At 51.8% G+C, this 22,596-nt stretch overlaps 8 protein-coding genes across 8 annotated transcripts; 3 read left to right on the top strand and 5 right to left on the bottom strand.

The window, feature by feature from the left end:
• Positions 1-750: 750 nt before the first annotated feature.
• Positions 751-3,787, bottom strand: A1O5_09269 (uncharacterized protein; the record flags this gene model as incomplete). The annotated part of the gene is made up of 4 exons (XM_007749848.1): positions 751-1,024; positions 1,080-3,508; positions 3,571-3,665; positions 3,721-3,787. 4 exons carry the CDS (start codon positions 3,785-3,787, stop codon positions 751-753), a joined length of 2,865 nt encoding a protein of 954 aa, XP_007748038.1.
• A 1,277-nt stretch (positions 3,788-5,064) lies between these two features.
• Positions 5,065-5,913, top strand: A1O5_09270 (uncharacterized protein; the record flags this gene model as incomplete). The annotated part of the gene is made up of 1 exon (XM_007749849.1): positions 5,065-5,913. The coding sequence occupies one exon, from the start codon at positions 5,065-5,067 to the stop codon at positions 5,911-5,913; it is 849 nt and encodes a 282-aa protein (XP_007748039.1).
• Positions 5,914-6,228: 315 nt separating this feature from the next.
• A1O5_09271 (uncharacterized protein) lies at positions 6,229-8,177 on the bottom strand (the record flags this gene model as incomplete). The annotated part of the gene is made up of 2 exons (XM_007749850.1): positions 6,229-8,080; positions 8,143-8,177. The coding sequence occupies 2 exons, from the start codon at positions 8,175-8,177 to the stop codon at positions 6,229-6,231; spliced, it is 1,887 nt and encodes a 628-aa protein (XP_007748040.1).
• A 3,034-nt stretch (positions 8,178-11,211) lies between these two features.
• A1O5_09272 (uncharacterized protein) lies at positions 11,212-12,657 on the top strand (the record flags this gene model as incomplete). The annotated part of the gene is made up of 1 exon (XM_007749851.1): positions 11,212-12,657. A coding segment is annotated over one exon (1,446 nt), but the record flags the coding sequence as incomplete, so codon positions are not given.
• A 1,398-nt stretch (positions 12,658-14,055) lies between these two features.
• Positions 14,056-15,445, bottom strand: A1O5_09273 (acetyl-CoA C-acetyltransferase; the record flags this gene model as incomplete). Its single annotated transcript, XM_007749852.1, has 2 exons — positions 14,056-14,256; positions 14,315-15,445. The coding sequence occupies 2 exons, from the start codon at positions 15,443-15,445 to the stop codon at positions 14,056-14,058; spliced, it is 1,332 nt and encodes a 443-aa protein (XP_007748042.1).
• Positions 15,446-16,220: 775 nt separating this feature from the next.
• On the top strand, positions 16,221-16,815 carry A1O5_09274 (ubiquitin-conjugating enzyme E2 2; the record flags this gene model as incomplete). Its single annotated transcript, XM_007749853.1, has 3 exons — positions 16,221-16,262; positions 16,343-16,407; positions 16,467-16,815. The coding sequence occupies 3 exons, from the start codon at positions 16,221-16,223 to the stop codon at positions 16,813-16,815; spliced, it is 456 nt and encodes a 151-aa protein (XP_007748043.1).
• A 572-nt stretch (positions 16,816-17,387) lies between these two features.
• A1O5_09275 (bleomycin hydrolase) lies at positions 17,388-19,014 on the bottom strand (the record flags this gene model as incomplete). Its single annotated transcript, XM_007749854.1, has 2 exons — positions 17,388-18,314; positions 18,382-19,014. The coding sequence occupies 2 exons, from the start codon at positions 19,012-19,014 to the stop codon at positions 17,388-17,390; spliced, it is 1,560 nt and encodes a 519-aa protein (XP_007748044.1).
• Positions 19,015-19,882: 868 nt separating this feature from the next.
• On the bottom strand, positions 19,883-20,968 carry A1O5_09276 (uncharacterized protein; the record flags this gene model as incomplete). Its single annotated transcript, XM_007749855.1, has 4 exons — positions 19,883-19,988; positions 20,108-20,269; positions 20,419-20,479; positions 20,527-20,968. The coding sequence occupies 4 exons, from the start codon at positions 20,966-20,968 to the stop codon at positions 19,883-19,885; spliced, it is 771 nt and encodes a 256-aa protein (XP_007748045.1).
• Between the last annotated feature and the right edge of the window lie 1,628 nt (positions 20,969-22,596).

Genomic DNA, 22,596 nt, shown 5'->3' on the forward strand with positions numbered 1-22,596 from the left:
AGAGTATGTAGCAAAGTACATAGTGGTGACTGTCATATCTGTAAGATCTCATATGTGATCAGAATATGGCCCCTGCCGATTGGCCTTATGCGAGCGAGGTCCAGCAGATCCTCGGCCATATCTAACCGCGAGAATGCCTTTTTCCCTGCGGGCCTCAGCCCAGAAGCTTGCTGGCTGGTTGACTATGTACCCGCCCAAGACAAAGGTTCTTCGTTCCCGAGCTCAGTAGGCAACGATTCATGACAATCATACCCTGTAAAGCCGCTGGAGTTATGTACGATACCCATGCTGGTTAGTATAGGCAGATTAGCACCTGAGAGAGCTCTGAGTGGTTTCTGCTTGTCCTCTTCTTTCACGGCGATGGCACTGGACAGCTTGACAGGGCCTGATGTGGCTTATCGGGGACGAATGTGATAAAAACCAGTCGTTCCGAGTTCTGGGATTCTGGAATTGTCTACCTTCTTCAGACAAATGTACAAAAACCGGGTGATAGGAAAGGGGCCATCTTTCAGGTCATGTATCCCATAAAAATCAACCAAAAGCCCTTGTCAAAAAGTCGCCGTCGCTCATGATGCATAAAACCTCGGATAGCAAATGTGGTTCGTCAGTGAGTTCAGCGTATCAAATATCCACTCCTGCTGTCGATTGTACTTCTCCGATGCACAAGCTATGCATCCAAGCTCAACCAAACCCAGCGCCAACATGCAGCGGAAACGACAGAAAGATACTGCTCGTTCGTGCTTGTGGCTCTCATCGATTTGTGTTGAAAAACCAACTGCTTCGTTTATTGCCTCCTTCTGATCCGCTCAGGTTCGAGATAATCGGTAAGCCAGGCGCCCCATTTGCCCCATCAAGATGTGACGGCGCACCGCCGCCTCCACGGAGGGGTTTGGCTATCCTTGCACCGGCGTTCATGAGGCTGTTAAATCCACCGGTCGCGCCAGCTCCAGCAGTCGCCATGTTTCTTGATGATACTTTTGCCGCTTCGAGACGTTCCTTGACGGCAGCAAGTTGTGCTTCGAATCTGTGAACAGTGGTCAGTTGTCGATGCGGGTGCAAGAACAGTAGCATATACATACCTGTGGTTAGCTGCTGTCAATTTGTCTTGGCTATCGGCCAACAAACTCTCGAGACTCAGAATCCGTTCGTTCCGGGCAATCAGTTTTCGCTCCGCGATGGCGACTTCCTTCTTCAGGCTAGTGTTCTGGTCGACAAGCTGCCTCTGCACGACTGTGAGTTGCTCAAGGTTGCGTTCTAAAAATGCCATCTTCTTCTGTTGTTGACGATTGTTGCTGGATCGAAGCACGTTGTTGTATTGCTCCCGTGTCTCATCTAGTGAGATCTCCAGCTCTACCACGCGCTCGCACCGGTTCTGTAGATCACGCATCAGGTTCTTCTTCATAGATTCGAAGTCGGCAATTTGTTGTTGTAAAGTCTTGCTCGTAACGCCGTTGGCCGCGCCCGCGCCGTTGGCTGCACCACGTGACTGGAGGTCCGTGATGGTTTTTTGTAGCCGGTCGATTTCCTGCGACCTGTGCGTAAGTTGATCTCGCAAGTCGTGGATAAGCTCGCTTTGGGCATCCCTGCGGTCCGAGAATAATTGCTCGAGTCGTCCTTTGACATCTTCCACGTCTTCGGGACTCAAGTTCCGAGTCAACAAGTCTTCGTAATCTTGCTGCATGGTGGCCAGTTTTTCCTCCAGCGCGACTGTTCGATCCTCGTGATCGTCCTCGGCGCGTTCATTGAGAGATTTCTCTGCCTGTCGAACTAGCGTCTGTGATTCCAACAATTTCGAGCGTAGGTCTTCGAGAACATGGCTTGGTACAGTTTCGCCATTAAGGCTTGCAGCATGCAATGCCTCCACTTGATCAAGCATCTCTCGCATACGATTTTCGTTGTCGGAGAACGCTCCATCACCTAGGTCAAAGCCTGCCATCATCTTTGCCATTTTCTCTTTCTTTTTGCGATCCTTTTCGTCCAAGGCCGCTGTGGTCTCTTTGGCACTCATCTTGAGTTCCAGCAGCTGCTGCTTGACCGAAATCAGCTCAGCCTCTAGCTCTGAGTTCGCGTCTTTCAACCCTTCCATCGTGATTGCATCTTCCTTGCTCTGGTAGGACAACTTCTGCAGCTCCAATTGCGACTTATTTAGTTTGTCCGCCATGGTCTCGTTCTCCTTGGCTGTCCGCATGGCACCTTCCTTGTATGACTTGAGCTCTTCTCGAGCCTCTTGAAGGCTTCGCTCCGCGTTGGCCACTTGAGTCTCCTTTTCAGTAAGTTGGTCTTGAAGTTCATTCTCGCGGCGCAAAAATTCCTCTCGCTCGTCTTTCTCAAGTATAATGCTGGGTGTACTTGATCTTTCGCCCGTCCGTGAGTCGGGCCTACTAGGGGTGTCTGATCTGAGAAGTTCTGATGGCGCTCTTGAAGGTGTGTCCGGTCTTGCTTTGGCTTCTGATTTCTGTCCTGAACCACTTAAAGGAGGCACCCATTTTTCTTTGGGCACCGTCTCGCCCTTTCGCCATAGCTGTAGCTCCGAATCCAATGATGCAATGTACTTTTCGAAAGTCATGGTCTGGTTCTGAGCGATCTTGAGCTGGCGCTTGAGCTCCGCGGGACTCAACTCGGCGTTGATCTTGGCCTTGTTCTTGATCGTCTTTGCTCTCATACCAAATCGCAGGGTGCTGACAGTTTCGGCATCATTGTAGCTGCTGGGGGAACAATTTATAATCAGGGTCGTTCTTGAATTACCGCCCAAACTTTCCTGCAAAATCCGGGTCAACTTGGAGTCTCGATAGGGGACATGTGTTGATTTGCCGTCTGTCAGTGCATTGATGACCATTCCGAGTGCGCTTAAGCTCTTGTTGATCTTCTTTGCTTCTTCTAATGTCTGTCCACTTGCGCCCGTCTTGCCGACCTTTTCTGAACCCGCCAAGTCCACGAGATATAGCATACCACTCTTTTGCGACCCGGTGTTGACATCCTTCTGATTTATGGTAACCAAGAATATTGAATGCGAGCGCGATGACTCCAGATTCATGTTGGTGGAGGCGGTGACTCTTGATCTCTGGCCCAGATGCATAGCCGTATAGACTTCCTCCACGGTGTTGACATAAATTTCACGCAGGCCTTTCACATATGGGCCCCTTGGTCCTTCGTTAATGGGAAGGTTGTCCATAACGGGGTTCAGCAGATCACGTATTCGTTCCATATAGATTTCCAGATAAGAGATGCCCACGGTATATTCGATTTGCGCTGAACCGTGAACAAGAATGGAATCGAAGATCTGTTCGGTAATGCGAGGAATTATACCCTTCTTGTCTGGATCGTCCATATCTCCCATCATCGTATACGACTTTCCGGCACCAGTCTGGCCGTAGGCGAAGACCGTGCCGTTGTAACCATTCATGACATCTTCCACTGTGGACCTGATGGAGAAATCAAATATGTTGGCTTGTTGAGAGGACATGTCAAAGACTCGATCGAAGGTGAAGGGGGCATTGGTTTCGGAGGACTGCTCATGTATGAGTTGGAGTGTTTCGTCGGGTCCGTTTGGGTCAAGTGGAAGCACATTACCTGAAGCTGGACAGTGTCCTCGCCCATGAATTGGACAATAGGTTGGCCTCCATTTGCGAGTTCGACTTTGTTCTGCGGACGGAAACGGGCAACAACTGTAGACGCAGTCAGCGAGGTATTGGACCAAGGAGTTTGAGGACGAAGTCTAACCTTTGATGTTGTTCCCGCCTCCGCTACTTCCTGCGGCAGAACTGGAATTCATGGTCAGCTCTGTCATGTTGGGAAGCGATGGGTCGTTGAAACATACGCCATGGTTATTCAGGACTCGACGTTGTCAATCTGGCCAGGCGGAAAGCATCAGTTCTCCTGGGTGACGGCCCGACAGCGCGGGTCAGGTTGTAAACAGGGCCAATTCAGGGTCGCGGAGCCCCAATGTCGACAGACCGGCCGAGAACGGGAGAATCAGCGTGGAAGAAGGAAGGTAGGCTGAAGATTGAGAGCGCAGTCAACCGCAGTGTCGAAGCCTGGCAGCTGTTGGGATACTTTTTTTCGCGAAATGTCCACTTTGGTTGACCGACGCAGCATGAGGTCGCAGACGACAAGGTGTCAGGCATACACGCGCGGTGCCCGCAGGTGCAGATGCAGATGCAGAGTGCCAGGCGCGCCTGCAGTGACAGCCTGGTGGCCCCCTAGCCTGTTGTCTTGTTGACGCGCCAGCCTTAAGGTTGGAACCTTGATGCCTGAAACTGCGGCGCCCTTGTCACCTAACTGGCCTAATTGGCCCTGCACCCTTGCCCAACGACGCCCAGGGCTTTCCTCCCGTTAATGCGACTCGGCACCTGTCCATCCCCAGCACGCTACTGGTATGGCGCCACGTGTGGCGCCGCATCTCCTCATCTCCTCACCTTCCTCCCGCTTCCAACACAGTTCATCGAGTACTCGGTACCGAGCTCGCGGGCAATCAAGTTTAGTAATTGTCCATGTATACGCCTTGACGAGCACAGGATCTCTTCGGGCCAACAAATACCCAGGGCGGAAGGGAGGAACACATAAAAACTCCCCAGGGCAGAAGATCAAACGCTTTCTTTCCTCTCTCCCTCGATCCTTTCAGTTTAACCTGAAGCAGTCCAATTCTCTGCCACCATTGTTGAATGAAGCCTTGGTGCCCTCTCCATCAACCAACTATGGCAGCAGAAGCAGTAGCACAGACTTCTCAGCTCTTCTCCTCGCTCAAACTCACCCGCAATGTCACCAAGACATCGTCTGGCTCAGAAGTCGTTAGCTACATATCCAACCTAGGGCCCAACTCTCCTATACTGACTCTAGTTCATGGTTATCCTCAATCTGCTTATGAGTGAGGCATCCTCCTACGCAGCTGTGACCGTTCGCTCAAGGCTGACAGTTGGAATCAGATGGCGTCATGTTGGTTTTCCCCCTCGCCCCTTAATAATCCCCTTCCCATCACGTGTCCGAGAGCCGTGCCCTTGCACAATATGCGGCATTAGCTAGCACCGCATTATCCTCAATCAGATCGTTGTTTCAATTGACCTAGCAATGCAACAGGTGGTCCCTCTCCTCCAAGGCAAGATCTCCTTATTCGTACCCGAGCTTCCCGGATACGGTACCTCAACACCTATCCGCGACCCGGCGTCTAACACCAAACGATCCGTGGGCACCGCTTTACTGGAGGCTCTCGCCGACGTCTTCAAGACCAAATCGGCCGCTTCTCCAAGACGGATCATCCTAGGTGGCCACGACCGTGGTGCACGAATCAGCCATCGTCTCTCAGTCGACTTCTCGCACCCGCATCAGTCCTCACCCACCCTCTACAAGGACTGGAACCTGACGGTCCTCGGCACAATCCTGCTCGACATAGTCCCGACCAAGGAACAATGGACCGCTTTCTCCGACCCGGCCATAAGCCAGGGATACTTCCACTGGCCACTCCTGGCAAACGCGGATCTGGCGACGGAGATGATCTCCGCGTTCGGCGGCGCCAACTGGGCCAAGGGTGCACACACACGCATCTCCGGCCCAAACCCGAAATCGCTGGAAAGAATCATTTCGCAAAACGCGCTCGACGTCTACGGCGGCCTATTCAGCGAGAGAGAAACCATCTACTACTCCTGTCTTGACTACGCGGCCGGCGCGGCGCCCGAAGCCACAGAGCAGGACGAGGACCAGAAGGCCGGCAGAAAAGTCGGCGTACCCTTGCTTGTCATGTTTAGTAAAGCCAAACTGGGGGCGCGCATTGACGTCCAGGGCGTGTGGAAAGGGTGGGTGGCTGAAGGTGTGGATTATGAGGGATACGGCGTGGGTGACGGGTATGGGCATTATTTACCTGAAGAGGCCTTTGAGGTCGTGGCAGAGAAGGTTTCGGCGTTTATCAAAAAGGTGACTTGATTAGAAGAGCGATGATGACGACAACAACGACGGATGATCCATCAGCCGCGTGCCGGAGTTCACACCTATAGCAGAGCGAGGCTGATGAGTGTTTATTTACATTTGAGTGAACTGCATCATGACTAGATAGATGCCAGAATATGATCAATCGTGTCTCATGAGCGAGAGAGCGAGGTTTCGTTACCATATTATATTATGTATGTGCTTGCGAGTTTCTCATGAAATGTCGTCCAAGAGGTGTTCCCCCCAACACGGTTCACGGATTGACATCCTGTCCTGTCCTGCTCGGGCTTCGACCAACCTGCCATTCTTTTCTCACGGGGATCTCTCGACGGCCGTCCACCGTCTCTTCCCGGGGCTCCTCTCGCGCTTGATCGAAGATTCACCGCCCCAAAGCCCTGCCTGACTCGCGCTACGGACAGGTAAGAGGGGGAAGGAGCCTGGTTGCTCGTCACTGCCCATGATCTCTAGGTTCGCTCCGCTGCCACGACCGCTCCAGAGCTGGAGCTCCTCTTGTATACTGTCTGAGCGACCGACGCTGAGCGAACTGGGTGTTGCGAAAGCGTCACTCGACGACTCGGTCGTCTCGTCTCGGGAGTACCGACTTCCTCGCCGCCAGAGTCCCGTGGGAGGCTCAGATGAATCCACCGTATCTGCTGCATGGGATCTCTGACTTATGCTTCTAGCAGGCATCAGGGATGCAGAGCCGCGGGGTGCCACTGACTCTCCTAGGCTGAATCCTTCTGGGGAATCGGCTCCCACAGCTCGACGACTGGCAAATGCCGGTGACTTTCCAAGTCGAGGTGAGTTCAACCCTAGTGGATTGGACGGGGCACGGAGATGTTCGGTAGAGGCTATGATTTTCATGTCGTAGTCCTCCGATATGGTCAAATCCAGAGATCCTCTTCTGCGTGTTGGAGACGATGGTTCTGGGGGAGCTTGCTGGGTTTCTTTTCTCACGGCCATAGACAAGGAAGAAAGACCCACGTCGCGCAAAGCAGGTGCGGCTGTAAGCAACCTGATCAGAGCGTTGCAGCCTGCCTGATGGGTTACCAGAATGACCACGAGTTCTTCATCGTCATCTTGCTCGTCACTGTTATTCCCGTCTCCGGCATTCTGGCTCTCGTAGAATGCAATCATTTTCTGCAGACCATTGCGAAACCTGCGGTGCATTTTCCCCCAATCCTCGTCGAAGGGGCCACCATCGCCCCACTCAAGTGGTTCATTCTGGCTGTCCCAGTCCCCGTCAATCTCAACACAAGCATCTCGTGCATGGGCCACAAACCCCGGGGGGATTTTGTCAGAAGATCCAATTGCATAATTTGGCATTGGAGGGCTATAACCCAGAGGCCCATGAAGAGTTCTGTTCAATATCCGCGCACCATTTGCTAACTCGGTCCCAAAAGAGATATTGCGTGGACGCTTGGGAAGAGAATGGCCAACGGCCGCCATAGCCCGTAAACCAGTCTTTTCATGGACTGGTACAGATGTGATTTCGGTTTCTGCCTCTTCCGTGTCGACTGGTGGTGGCAGGTTAAAGGCGAGGGAACCTGAGAGATCGGCGCCTTTAATCTCTTCTTGTGGGTTTTGGAGGCTCATCTTCGCTTGTGAGACGAGGACGGCGGAAGGGGGAGGAGCAGAGCCTTCTTGGAAATAGCCGGCAGATTGCCATTCCCCCAGAAATGCATCAATGCGCAACTTGCAGGTATTGTAGCCAAGACGGTTTGTGTGCCCCTTGCCTTTGGTAGTTACGCGTTCGAGAGACGCTCGATCAACTTCACTCGAGTCCTCAGCCGTGTCCAGCGCTTCGTCCATGGGCGAGAGATTAGAGCGGGACGAGAGTTGGCGCGACTTCATGCGCGGCCGAGAGTGGTTCTGAGGATGTTGTATGCCTGCGGCAATCGCAATAGAAGATTGGACACATCGCAGATATGGCGAACTGTGGATAATGACCTTCCGTCTCTTGCGAGGCTGGGTCTCTTGCACACCGTCTTCCTTGCCCTCACTTTGAGGTTTGGATTGCTTGTTGAGGTTATGCAGTTCATTGTTGATCCTCAACCCCAAGGTTTGGCACTGGATCCAGCCGCCATAAGACAGAGGAGGGTCGTAAGGGGCTTCGGCAGTGGCAGTCCAATTCCTATCTGCCTGATCGAGACGGGCGCCGTGACTATTGAACAAGAATCAGCGCGGACGTTCGAAAGACCAAGAAAATTGGAAAGGATGTTGCACCGGACGACAAAGACAACCGCTGGCTGTTTCCCCATGTTGAAGGACTGGTTATTCCAGCGCAAATGAGTACTATTCAGATATTGCAATTTCAACGTAGGCGATATACGTCAATGTTGCAGAATTGCGGGGGTTAGGGCTGGTAACACAAAGGAGTCGGTTCCCGACAGCGAGACAGAACTGAAAAGCAATGAGACGTGCCGGGTCATCGCAGGCGTAGGCGCGACATCTTGAAGGAGAGAGTAAAATGTACCAGGTTGATGGTACAATACAGAAGTCGAGACTGCGAGAGGAGTGGCGAGAAAACAGAATTCACTTATGTTTGGTGGCAGGCGACGGTTTGGACGGTCAAGGACGGTGAAGGGTCACAGTGGGAATTATTTTGGGTGCGCAGCCTGCGGGCGTCAATCCGGTTTGTGAGATCGACATCCATTTCACTCCCCATTCACTCATCGGTCCGCCTGCTCCTTTGGCCTCGACAACACACATCAACGCACATTCAAGTCGGCGGGCGGAATTTGTTCCAGGTACGGACACTGCCAGCTTCTTCTTGGTGCATTTATCCCCAGTCACTGACACTGGTAAATGTCAAGGGCACGATGTTAATCTTGCAACAAAGATCGCAGTTCACCAGAGAGCCAGGTACTCCGGACTCAACCCATGAACTGCGTCGTGGAACCGTTTGAAGATACTCGTCGGCTGCCACTATTGTCTGACGAGTTCCAGCCATCTACCAGGTACGAGGTACTTGGTACCTAGGACCAGAGCAGGCGACAACCTCGGCAGGCCGCCAGTACCTGCTTGGTGTCTCTCTCCGTTTCATCCACGCGTGTCGGGCGGCATCATGATAGTCCGCAGCCATCCTCGTCTCGGACCGGCAGCCCGCGTATCTCTTGATCAATCTCGTTTCAAAATTGAACATCAAGAAAATGGCCTCGAACACGAGCACAGTCAGGCTTACTTATTCTCCGGGAAGATTTGCCGGGAGACACTAATCCATGGCTATGTTCATCTCGCTTGAAGCATGATCTTCTGCTAGATCAGTAGGCAAGGGTTTGCTGCGAACATGGGATTTGCACAGGTGCACTGAGATGAGAGCAACTGATGGGGGAGAGCTCACGGGTAAAAGAGCAGGACAACGGACAAGAACCAGCCGATGAGATTTTGTGAGGTGGCAAAAAGGTAAGGAATCAATCTTGCTCGTGTGGATGATCAGACGCGGCTCGTGAGGCCAGGATCTTGCCAGCTCACCCGCCCTCCTTTTGGGCTGTTTCAAGTTGGTGGATCAGCCACGGCCCTGGAGCAACCTGAATGGGCGAAGCCCGCAATGCTCTACCTACTGGGTACAAGTCCTTGTAATCGAGTCTCGACAATACTCGGTACTTAGGTACTGTACTGGGTAGGTCCCCCGGCAATCTTTAGCGATGAGGGATCTGCCGCGCCCGTGCTCACAACGCCTCAAGCGCGTCTTGTTAGCTGGGCTCAAGGCCTTGACTTGGGTTGATGATGGCACACCAATCATGGGTTAATCTTGTGGTCTTTTCTTCCTCATGGACATCGCTGCCCAAAATACGAAGTAAAAGGGGAGGCTACAGTACGTACAAGGAGCAGAGTCTGGTTGCCAATTCGTCGGCATCGCCCTGCCGCCTTCTCTTGCTTTTTCCTCCCCCTCTGAGTTGTGTGTTTCGAAGAGCTGGTCACAATCCACTAACTCTCCACATTGGTCCATCGTTAGGCATCCGACCATGCCGATGGTGTCCTCTTGTTCCTGACGATCTGGAGCCAGGAGTTCGTGGCTGCGTCCAATGCCTTCGCCTGCTTCCCTCGTGCCCCTTGCATGGCGCAGGCACTCTGCCTTGTTCCCACTGGCACTCGGTGGGAGGGGAACCCAGGGGCTCTGTTCCGAAGGTCAGTCGATCCACGTCGCTTCCTGTTCTTTCGCGCGTTTCAAAGTCCTTATTCATCGTTTTGCTTGTGCCCGTTCATCAAAGATGGACTTTTGGTTCTTTGACTGGCAACCTGCATTGTCATGATCTATGTACCGCGTACTGACCCCTTCTGAAGCGGATTGCGCACCTGATAATCGAGATTCTTCGTCCCGCTCTCGCTCTCGCTTTCCTTCGCCTCTCATCCGTTCCTGCATCATGTGGCTCACTCTCAAATTGATTTGTCCAGATTGGCAAATCCGCCCTCAACAATGACGCTATCTTCCTTTCATTTGCAACAAGGTCCTGGCCCCCAGGGATCAATACATAGTCAGAGCATTAGGGCTGGCAGTCCCAAGCTAGACCCCTCGTCATGATTTCAATCCATCCAGGGCCGTTGGAACTATTTCCATCATCCTGTCAGAAGCGGGAAGCCTGGCAAGAGGCCAAAGGCAAACTTTTGGATCCTTTATCCACATGCTTCCCGCTCCCATTGAACGATTCCCACGCGAGAGAGTCGTCACTAAGTATCGTTATTGGTCCAGGCATCTTCCCTGTTGACACCGCACTTTTGCTGCTTCTCTTCTCTCCTCACGGAACCTTGCTATCTGCTTCATTCATTACTGTACTCCGTCCATTTCGTTGCTTTTCACTTGCTGGTTCTTGTTCTCATTCGCGCCCTCCGCTTCAGTCGGAACTCTTCTCTTCAACTCGACATTCGCGTTTCCGTCTCTCTTTCACTCACCTTTCTCCCTATCGAAGAGGGATTTCCGATGCCGTACTCTCCCGTTCCATTCCAAATTCTATTCACTTCCTGACCGGCGTATCCTTGGTCTTCGCGGCGACAATCCGCAAATAATCGCAAAGACCGTTTTTCACCGATACCGGCAGATCTGAGTTCGAATCTTCTCAGTTCAAGCGTCTTGAAGGTCGTGTCAGCTCCCGTCAACCTTCCAGCCAGCTATACGCCAGGCACCTCGACATCTTATCATTTGATCCTTGTGCCAAATGTCAATGCATCAGTCACTGAGTATATCATCTTACTCTTAACCCTATAACTGGGGCACTCACTCTCCACTGAGTACCTACGACCCTTTCGAGGGGACCCGATGTTCCCTATCCTCGTCGCGGCGTGTTATCTTTCTTCATGACGACTCTTCTCGATGATACTGGGTTACCGCTATGGGTTTACATCGTCATAATTGCTGTCGGCTCGACTCTTCTGTTGCTCGCCATTGCTGTTGCGTTACGATGTTGGTTTCTACGTCGAAGGGCCAAACAACGGAGAGAGGTGGACAACCTCACCGGCCCTCTTCGCCGCGTTACCTTGAGGCGGGGGCGGATAGTTCCAACTTCACAGCACCTGTCTTTAACAGGCTCTAAGTTCGGCATGAGGCAGTTTGGGGTTCTGGCAGACAACGAATCGGCCATGACAGGTAGAAAAAGTCCTTTCGAGTGGTGGAGCACCATTATGGACAGATCACAGTCTCGACAAGAATACATGTCTCAAGCCGAGACTGGATCAATAAATACTCGGCCCACGTCCAGAGCCACCACCATTACACTTCGAAGGGAACTGTTGACTGCTACTCCCGTTCAGACTCCCGAAAGATTTAAAGAGCCGCCTACCACGAGAATTTGGGAAATAACAATCCCTTCGCCATCGCCATCGCCATCGCCGTCACCATTAGGACCGAATAAGCATACCAACTTTTCCAGATCATTCAGCAATCGTGCTCCTTCATCGCCGGTCACACAAAGATCTCAAGCGACTCTTTCCCGAATATTAGAACGTTCGCCACATCAGTCTATGATCAGTACAGCAAATGGACCGAGTATATCCCCATTGCCTCGTTCTTCTCACCATTCCGCAATAAACCCGTTGGATAGCACACCGCTGGCAGGGCAGTCACCACAGCCTAGCCCTGCCATCCCGCGGGAACAAATGACTCTTACCGTCCCGGCCCCTACTACTCAATCCAAGACGTCGCTAAGTCGACAACAAGACCGCCCCACCTCCTCAAACTTGTTACCCTCACCCAACAGACAACATAAGCTGAACGCTTCGCCGCCGACAGCATCTCGTCTTCTAGAACCGAAGCCGCTCCCGTATCCAATGCCCCCATCAGTTACGCGCTCAAGCCTTGCCGATGTCCGCTCTCAAGGCTCTAATTCCTTTTATCGACAGATGAATCAATCTCAGGCCAATCTATCTCATCCACGCCAAGACGGCAAGACCAACTCACCTGCCACGTCCACTACAAACCTAGCTAGGATGTCCGTCTCCAGCATTGGCCCTAGCGGAATCATCTATGAAACCCAGGTTCCCCGTTTACACACCTCGACGGATTATTGGTCAACCAGGATGGATCTACACGACATTTCTTCTCATGGACAAACTAGTTCCGCGCCTCGCTCCGGACACTCTTCTCGAAATCCAAGCACAGACCAAACCCTTCGGCCTCCGAACTCCTCTCCTGATCAACATAGAGAGCAGGAGAGGGAGAACGTCATGGGGATTGTGACGGTGCCCGGGAAGAACAACCAGAAAGTCCTCAGAAAGAAGTCTTTGAAGAGAATGCAAGTCGTCAGCTCAGTTGCAATATAGGCTATGATGAGCTCGAGGATATGGGTTCAGTGGTTATGGGCGGTAATATGTTATTCTATCTCATTCCTTTTCTTTTCGAGCGGCGACGATCTTTTTGACGAAACACCATGACCAAACTTCTGAGGGTATTTGCGTTTTCCCGGGGGCTGCACCCCACCAGTCTACACACGGCCGAGACGACCTCTTTTACCTTCACTTACACCCGGCTTACAAAGTTTTTGGTTTCAGATAACCGGGTCTGGAATCTGGGATCTGAGACAATCTTGTTCCATTGATGTCACTATATCGGGCTTGCCCCATCATCGAGGTTTCGCCTCCCTATGTACCTACCTTCACTTACGAAACCAAACCACACTCCGCCGCTCAGCAGCAGGCAAATAAATCTATTCTACTTCTTTTTTCATTATTACCAGTATTTTGCAAAATTGGCCACGTTTCGACCCGGTATCGTCAGGAGGACCACATCCCCACTTTGCGCCCTGGGAAAGAAAGAAGGTTGAACCCTGGCGCGTGTGTGGTAATGAGGTTCCTGGGCAGCCAGACAGGAGCTCGTACTTCCAAGACAGTACGAAGGAGAGACAACCACATACCCAGAGAAGGTACACACACATGGCAAAAATCAATCACAAATATAGTGGCCAAACGTACCCTCAGAGGAGCATGGTTGGCGTCATTCTCTGTCGTCTCAAGTGTACGACGCAATAGTGCGTGTTTGAGTGCTCCATTTGTGTGCTCGTGCCTTAGACGCGAGGGAATACAGCACACAGTGCTCGGGAATCCCAGCCCTCACACCCCTCCTTCATCAAGGCCATCTGTGCCCAGTTGATACGCCGCCTCGCCTATCTAGATCTTATAGGGACACAGGGGTACATACGTCCCTGCTCTGCTTACGTAGGTAGCATGTTCATAACTCGAGGCACGGCATGACACCGCGCAGCGAGCGGGCTGAGCCCAGCCAGGTGAGTGACTGAGCGGACGTTACAGGCGACTGAGGTGATTGAAGCGGCGCCCATGGAAAGGGACGGAGGTCGAGATCTTCGTAGTATTGAGACTTTAAGCCATATCTTGCATTTGTGGATGACGATGGATCAAACGACAACGATATATGGGCACAATCACCCACCGGCCGCAACTGGTCATCAATGCCCTTATACTTGTGGTTGTGACGGTCCCTCTGAATGACAGCGTGCTGGGTTTCAAGGTGATAGTACTGTACAACGCCGGCGCTATGCCTGCGACGGCTGGATGCCACCTTTCACTAATTCCACCATCGAGTAAAATCCAGCTTTATCCCGTGTGTCCTCCTCGTCGGAACCTCAACCCTCATTCTTCTTTTCATGTAGCTCATTCCACATCCAGACCATTACAAGGCCTAGCCCGTACTTAGTCAACGTTCTCGATCCGTTGCACAATCATGGCGGTCGCTGCACCACCACCGTTGCAAATCGCCGCGCATCCGTACTCGCCTGGCTTCAATTGATGCAGCAAGGTCGTCAAGATACGCGAGCCCGAGCTGCCAAGGGCGTGGCCGAGGGAGATGGCACCGCCCAGCATGTTCACCTTAGCGTCCTCCAGACCAAGAATCTGTGAACAAGTCAGCCCAAAAGGCATTCCTATATAATTTCGAAACTGTGCAACTCACCTGTTCATTTGCCTTGATGACTGCCGCAAACGCCTCATTGAATTCCCAGATCGCAATGTCGTCTTTGGTCAGCCCGGCTCTTTCTAGCGCAATAGGCACAGCTTTCGCGGGCGCGATAGGGAAATCCACTGGATCAATCGCTGCATCAGCGGAACTAATGATCCGTGCGAGCACACGGCTTCCCTTGCCATATTCCCGCGCAATAGCCTTGTTGCCCAACACCAACGCACTTGCACCGTCATTGAAGGTCGACGAATTTGCAGCCGTCACTGTTCCTTGGGAAGGATCCTTTACAAACGCCGGCTTCAAAGTGGGAACCTTATCCTTTTTTAGGTTGTTGTAACCTTCGTCTTCGGAGATGATAGTGTCACCCTTCTTTCCCTTGACAGTGACGGGGACAACCTCGTCTTGGAATTTGCCTTCCGCCCAAGCCTTTTGCGATCTTTCAAAGCTTCTGATGGCATATTCATCCTGCATTTCTCTGGAGATGTTGAACTTCTTCGCCGTGTTTTCTGCGCAGTTACCCATATGAAACTGGTTATACACATCCCAGAGCCCGTCTCCAATCAGTCCATCCTTCAGTTGTATGTTTCCAAACGCTGGGTTCTGTGCTGCTCTGGGCAGGTAGTAGGGCACACGAGACATATTCTCCATACCGCCTGCAATTTGCGCCTCCGCCAGTCCAAGCTGGATATTCTGAGCCGCGAGGACAACTGCTTTCAATCCCGAAGCACAGACCTTGTTGATTGTTACGGCTTCAATCGTTGAAGGTAAGCCAGCGAATATGGAGGCTTGCCTGGCTGGTGCTTGACCCAACCCCGCCGCCAGTACGTTGCCCATATATACATCTGTTATCTTGGATACAGGAACTTTCGACTTCTCAATAGCAGACTTGATCGCAATGGCGCCCAGCTGTGGGGCGGACATGCTCATGAAGCCGCCGTTGAACTTGGCTGTCGGGGTGCGGGAGGCAGAGAGAATGTATGCTTCGCCGATCTCTTTGTTGCGAGCAATAGGGGAGGTAGCATTGGTGCTCATCTGGCTACGCATCTGTGAGAGGCGGGCGCCGGCGCTGGCGGTGGAGGAGGCGCGGGACGCCATGCGAGCGGCGGAAGAGGTAAGGGAGGGCATCTCGACGGTGTTGGAGCGTTGGGGATCCAGGTTGGGAACAGGCTCGAACAGGGGCACCGGGGTGTATATATTAGACACTCAACTGCACATGTCAGGTCAAGCTTTGGTCTTGCTCGAGCGGGGAATGAGGAGCAACGGTCGAAGGAGACGAGGTCGACACAACGAGTATTTAGAGAAATCGCTCGAGCTGGAGGTAGAGATGCCCTACTAATCAGTCAAGATCACAGGGGGAGGCAGAGCTCCATTCATAAAATATTGGGAGGCAAACTAGTCCTTCGGTCTCCCAGAGTCCACGAGACGCGGAATCTGATCTTTCGGATCCGTGAATCTTTCGTAAAGGGCGGAAGCACATCCTCGGCTGCGACATGGAGGAATTTCGGAAGAAGCTGGAGGACCCTGGAGGCCCTTCTTGGCAGTCACGTGGTGCCATGGCGCCGTTGGGCGGCGCAAGGGCCGGTACCCCATGGCTCGATGACTAATACCAGTACGACGGAGTATAGCGTCCCTCGTGACTTCCCTTCTGGCTAGGGTGGAGTGTTCACCGTCGCTTCTGGAAGGCTGACTCGGTGAATCGAATGGAGGGCAAACCATTCTTCGTATTGGTATTGGCGTGCCACTCCGTCTTCGCTGCTCTTCTATCTCTCGACCTCGCGTGCGTCCTTCCTGATCTCCTTCCCTCCTACACACCTCCAACTACAAACAAGTCGACACTCAGAATAACCTCTCAGCCGACTCTCCCACCGCCTACCCCATCTTAAAACCCAGAGAATCCGCCATGTCCACCTCCGCACGACGCCGCCTGATGCGGGACTTCAAGGTACGCAGTTTCCGTCCTTAGGATATGGCTTTGATCCTGGCACTTAGTGTCCTATGAGTACTAACCTAGTCCTCTTACAGCGTATGCAAACAGATCCTCCTGCTGGTGTCTCTGCCTCTCCTATCGCCGACAATGTCATGACCTGGTAAATCCTTACCCCTCACCGTCCCCGTCATCTCCGGATCAACTCTCACAGGAATTTAGGAATGCTGTAATTATTGGTCCTGCAGATACTCCGTTCGAAGACGGCACGTTCAGACTAGTCATGCAATTCGAAGAAGCCTACCCGAATAAGCCTCCCGGGGTCAAATTCGTTTCACAAATGTTCCACCCAAATGTCTACGGCACTGGCGAGTTGTGCTTGGATATCCTTCAGAACCGGTGGTCTCCAACCTACGATGTCGCCGCAATCTTGACGTCTATACAGAGTCTATTAAACGACCCAAACACGAGCTCTCCGGCCAATGTCGAAGCCAGCAATCTCTACAAGGACAACCGCAAGGAGTACACCAAGAGAGTGAGGGAGACTGTGGAGAAGAGCTGGGAAGATTGAGAGCAGTGAGAGTCATCATAAAGAACTGCGAATGGCCTAGTCTTTCAGCGACTGCATCAACAAGCGGATGGCCGGCGTTGGGTTTAGCATCGGATGTTTTCTATCAGTCAAAGTGGGATTTTATTTTGCCCCAAATAAGGGTGTGCTTGGACATGGAACATGGCATTGTCTTGTTAACACCTGAATGCCTCGAGATTAGCGAAGGAGTTTCTGCGACAAGTTTTCCTCTCACGGGCTCAGGCTTGACGGCCATGCCAGAGCAGCCTTTCGGCCCTCCATTCTCCAGGACTTCGCCGTGATTGAGCCTCATGCGCGTCACAGTGCGTCCGGCTTGGTCACGTAGCTCCATGGTACCAATCTCAATCATTGTATTCTAATGGAATCGCTCCATCGATAGTCTACAATCCTATGACCTGGTAATTTAAAACAGAAGCATGACCGCATGAACACGTGAACCCGCTTTATCTATTCGCTCATAATCGTACCACATCTATCATCGGGAGGTCGTGGTTAATATATCTCCTCTCTGTCTGATCCATCTCATTCGTCCTCCTTTTCCACCTGTGGGGTCTTCATGCCAGGGCCCCCATAGGATCCCACAGCGGTAGAACGACTGGCTCGCCCTTCAACACATCGCGAACCTCCTTTGCCACAAAACCTGGATCCACCACGACCTGGTAGACAAACTCATCCATCCATTTATCTGTCATGACGAAGTAACCTTTCTCACCAGCGCTCTCGCCCCAGGAATTCATCACGCGCCACCGCACGCTCCTCTCGCGGCCCTTACCGTCGTCTTCCATTTGGACGCCCGTCAAGACCATAGCGTGCGTCATCGCGGACTCTCGTACCTTCAGGCGCTGAGACTTGGACAGATTGAGCGAGATGTTGAATGCGAGGCCGTAGTCGTACAGTTCCGGATCCATGATGCCGCTCTGCGAATTGGAGAATTTGCCTACGTCGCTGCCGAAGAAGACAGGGAGGCCGGCGCGAAGCATCGCGATCGCTGCTCTCTTCATCGTTGTCATATCCACGTTGACGTAGGTGATTGGTCGTCCGCCGACGACGTTACCCAGACGTGAGACGGTGAGAAGGCCCATGTACTTGTTCCGGGGATCGTTCACGAGGCTGAACATACGGGAAACGTCAGCACCGCCCAAACTTCTCACTACACTCGGTGTGGAGAGGGATTTGGCGAGTTCGAGCGGCGTCATTGTTGTTTTGTGGTACTTTTCGTCCTTGTCGTAGAATTCCCATGTGAACTTCTCGTCTGGTTTGGGAGGCGGGCCCAGCATGAGCGTGAGGATGCAGTGAATTTCACGCATCATTTTCGCTTTTGCAAGAGCCAACGAGGATGACCTTTTGGTAGTGGCCGAGACTCCGTTATGGACCAGAGCGCGCAGAGCAAGACCATCTTCTCGTAATTTTGTTGTCAGGATCGAACCCATGGCCGAGGAGTTCATGGCGTTGTAGCTGTCCGGGTACAACTTTTGTGGAACCTGCATATCACCACAAATGTCAGTATTGAAAGCTCTAGTACGAGCATTCTGACAAGCATTGCCTTACCAATCCGTATTTCTCGACCAGGTTACTCGCCATGTCCCACTGCCCACCATCATTGACCGGCGCCGACAACAACTCCTGCGCCTCTCTGTCTCCCAACTCCTTTTCCGCCGTGTCAATCATTTGCTCTAGAAACCAATTCGCCTTCTCCATCTTATCCCAGAAGAACAAATAAGACTGACTCAACTCAAACTCTTTTAGATTATATTTCTTCATAATCGGCACACGCAGCACATTTGTGGTTGCGAACAGCCAACATCGTCCTGAGGAGCGTTGGTTTGTCACAGGCGACCCCTCAAACGGGATCTTGACGTTGAATGTTTGTGTGTCAGGAAGAGTTGCAACTTTATTGCTTATGACAGAGCGGATATCGTTTGAGATGAGGGCGTTCAATGCGAGGCGGTTCTTCGGGGAGGAGAGAAGTTCCCTTTCCCATTCTGAAGCGGTTTTTATGTCCAGAGAGGGATCGGTCGAGTAGCAGTGCGGGATTCCCTTCTCAGCTTCGACTTGTATATACTCGTGCTCGGTTTCGACTTGGTAGAGCTTGTCGCGTGTGCGGAGTGACTGGAGTTGTTGGATGAGGATCTTCTCGACCGCGGGCTCATTGAGGTTGGACGAGCTCTGCGAGTTGCCCATTTTGACGGTGATTGATAGGAGAAACGCGGCGGCGGAGGAGTACGAGAGGCTGTACTTGTCTATGAAGAAGTGAGTCGAGATGAGACGAAAGGGAGAGCTCTGCTGGCGGGGAGATTGGAAGATCGATGGAGCCTCGCAGATAAGCGATAATGGACGCAATCGAAGTCACGGGTCCACCTGCCGATTCACTAACCGGGTTGACCGGTAAGTTGACCGCACCACGACCCTAAGGGATTTCTACAAGTAACAAGTACAGTCTAACGCAAGTTGCGGGGAAAGTTCCTGCCGAATTTGGGGGTTGCTGCTGCCGCTTTTGAAGGTGGATTTCCCTCGATGCCAAGAAGGCTAACCTTGGTCTTCCCTACTGGGTATCCCAGACCAACTTCCTATAGGCAGGTACTACGGTGTTGTTATCAATATTAGCATTTAATAGGTAGGAAAAGCCAAAAATCACTTTCAAGAACTTCGTTCGAATCCTAATAATCCATTCTCGTTCCCAAGAAACGCTCCGTCGGTTACAAGAAGCGGCAGGTCGAAAGACAAGGCTTAGGACTTTGCATTCCTGTTTCGAGCGAGTCCTAAGCTGCTAGTAGTTCTTTGGAGCGGTTGCAGGTCCCAAATTTCCCATGCTCAGTCCTCAACTTGACGTCTTCAACCACTAACCCTAGCTACATCCCACTACCTATGTACTAACAGCAGTCTTAGCAGTCTTCTCATACAAAGCTGGCTGTATATGCGACCCCTGATGGATTGATGGATCCGAGGTCCTAAGGCCCAACCTTGTCAACCTCTCATTCTCCTCCGCTAGCATCTTCTCCTTGACCTTTGCCATCTGGGGCATGATAAACTCTCTTTCCCCCGTGATCTTCTAGTCCTTGAACTTGTCCACATCGCCGCTGGCGACGTCTTGGATAGTCTTGAGCTCAATGAGGCTGTAGTCCCTTGAGTTAGGACGAGAGAATTGGCTATGATGCCTGTATCGTATCGTGGGCGTCAGAAGATGTGTGAGTTGTGAATCCTCAATTTGGAGACAGGCGATGAAATTGTGGCGCTTGGTTGCAGATCAAATAGGATTAGAAAGGTTCAAACTTACGGATCAATCTGCGCGCATTCTTGCCCGCCGTGTGCAAAGTGAGTGGCTGCATGAGGATGACATCGCCATACTTCCCTCCTCATCATCCAGATGAAGCTCTCATCAGGTGCTTGCAGGATTTCGTCCGCGAAATTTGTACGGGGTGCGTTCCATGGTTCCGAGCTTGCACTCCGAGGCGACATGCACGGAGACATTCCTTCGGGATGATTGTACTAGATAAGTAAAAGAGCACGTGCGCAACACAGAACACGTTAATAGCATAAACGCACGAAGTTCGAATCAAATTCTGCAAGTGGAAAACACAAACTCACAAGCCATTTCCCAATGCGTTCAGGCCCCTCGCTGCAAATCCAAGTTTCCCAACCCCCAAACCTATCTCATCAGCGTTGGCCCAGCACGGAACCACCAGCAGCACCTACTTGTGCGAATCAGGAAATGCACAGAAAAGTCCCCGTCAACGTGCCACTCCTGCAGCTCCTTGGGCGGCACAACATGACATTCCACTTCAGCACTGCCCAGATTTACGATGAAACCATCGCCCCATACTTTGCCGCCTGTTAGCGAGCCGGTCTTCGCCGCCGATTGGTTCGCAGATAGGATTGCAGACTGTGGGCGAGATCTGCATCGCATCCACGGCGTCATGTGGTTTTTTGGCATGTTGACACGCTCTTTGGTCCAGGTTGTTTTGTCACTGGGGTCCATGCCTAGGTGGGTGCAGACGTGTTTGGTGTAGGATTCGCAGGTTTCTTTTGGGATGGCGCTGGGGAGGCGGAGGAAGCCGTGGGTCATGAATGACGAAATTTGGGGTGGGCAGAGGGTGATGAAAGTCTTGTGTTGTAGGATTTCTTGGGCTGTGGCCATGTTGGATACTAAGTGGAGCGTTGAGTTGACTTCAAATGATGTTGTAGGTGGATGGATGGGACGATATTGAGACACCCTGGAATAGGTAGATGGCATCAAAAAAAAAAAAAAACATGGAATACTCTGCTCAAACAGTAAAGAATGGCACATGGCCAGCACTGTGAAGCGTCAAGCACGCCGGCAACGATTAACTACTAGTACAGCCATTCTCCAACTGTCTGCTGTGCATGCCTATCGCTATTGTTGTTGTTGCTCCTTCCTGCCTTAAAACCTCTCATCCACAGCCAGGATACTAGCCCTTTTTGTCCTGACATGTGACCAACCAAATCGCCTTCCTTCTACCCCCATACCAGCACAGCGCAGCCACTTTGCCTTGTTACAATATAAATAGGGTATGGCCACACTTGGGAGCCTTATTAAATCACAGCTCATAAAATCGTTCACCTACGGGTTTCCAACAGTCTGCCTAACATTGTACGACTTTATTTAGACAGCTTGTGACTTAGAGACGGGCAAGCACTCTCTTCAATATGCGTAGACAGGCAGAGCATCGCCGCCTGGGTGTTCTACAAGAATGAAGGCAGTCGAATTTCTGTGGGAAAACCCCCTTGGGGATAGACTTGAGGAGAGGATGATTATTGGTTCTATCCAACCGAATGGCCCACCAACGCTAAGCTAGATAAAGTTCTACGCTAACCTCATCTAAATCTCTTCCGGCACTAAATAACGCCGCTCTATTTCCTTCTCTTGGTTGAAAGATAAAGCCTCCGAGGCTCTCCACAAGTCTCGCGGAGAGCTGGTGCCCTTCTCGCCTTCTCCGTTACAGAAGTTCGACGAAATCCCACAAACCCATCACCTACTCAACACCCGTGCATTGGTTTTAGGCCATGCACTCTACGAAATATCTCAGCTCCTGCGACCAATGCCGGTCGCGGAAAGTGCGATGCCTGAGTAAGTACTCCGTACATAGAGATGCGATTCTAGGAACGAAAACCCTCTAATTCCGATGCCAGAACACAGTGAGCTAGACCAGTCTTGTATACAGTGCAATGTATGACATCAATGAAACAACACACGACCAGACAACCGGATCATCTCTGACCGTTAGTAGAAACGGGGCCAGCAGTGTCGCTTCTCCCCAGTCAGGACTCGACAGATGAGAACGACGAGGACATCAAGCAACCAAGAATTTCGAGGTAGGTATTACTTGCTCACTCCGAGTTATTGAATCAGAGTATAACTAAGAGTTAACATCCATGTCAAGACTTCAACGACCTCTCTCCGAGCGTTCAAAACGTGACTACCGAATCTCTCACTTCCGTGCCCACTAGTCAACACCCACGTCTCTCCAGCCCTGACTTGACCGTCAATGTATCGGGTGACGAGCACTTTGTACGACCTCCACACGTACAATTATCGGAAGCCACTCCCCTACCTGTGTTAGAGATCCTACTGGGGCCTAACTGGGTTAGGGTTCCTAGTAACAATCTGAATAGTATGAACTGGTTGGGAAGAACACAAGGTATGAGAAGTCACTTGTCACTAAGAACTATCAGTCCAATAGTTAACATGAGTTGGCTACGAAGAGAGTGTAACTATCTAGGGGAAATGAGGGTGTATATATAATG

Source organism: Cladophialophora psammophila (assembly GCF_000585535.1).
Source record: "Cladophialophora psammophila CBS 110553 chromosome Unknown aczJe-supercont1.15, whole genome shotgun sequence".
Lineage (NCBI taxonomy): Eukaryota > Fungi > Ascomycota > Eurotiomycetes > Chaetothyriales > Herpotrichiellaceae > Cladophialophora > Cladophialophora psammophila.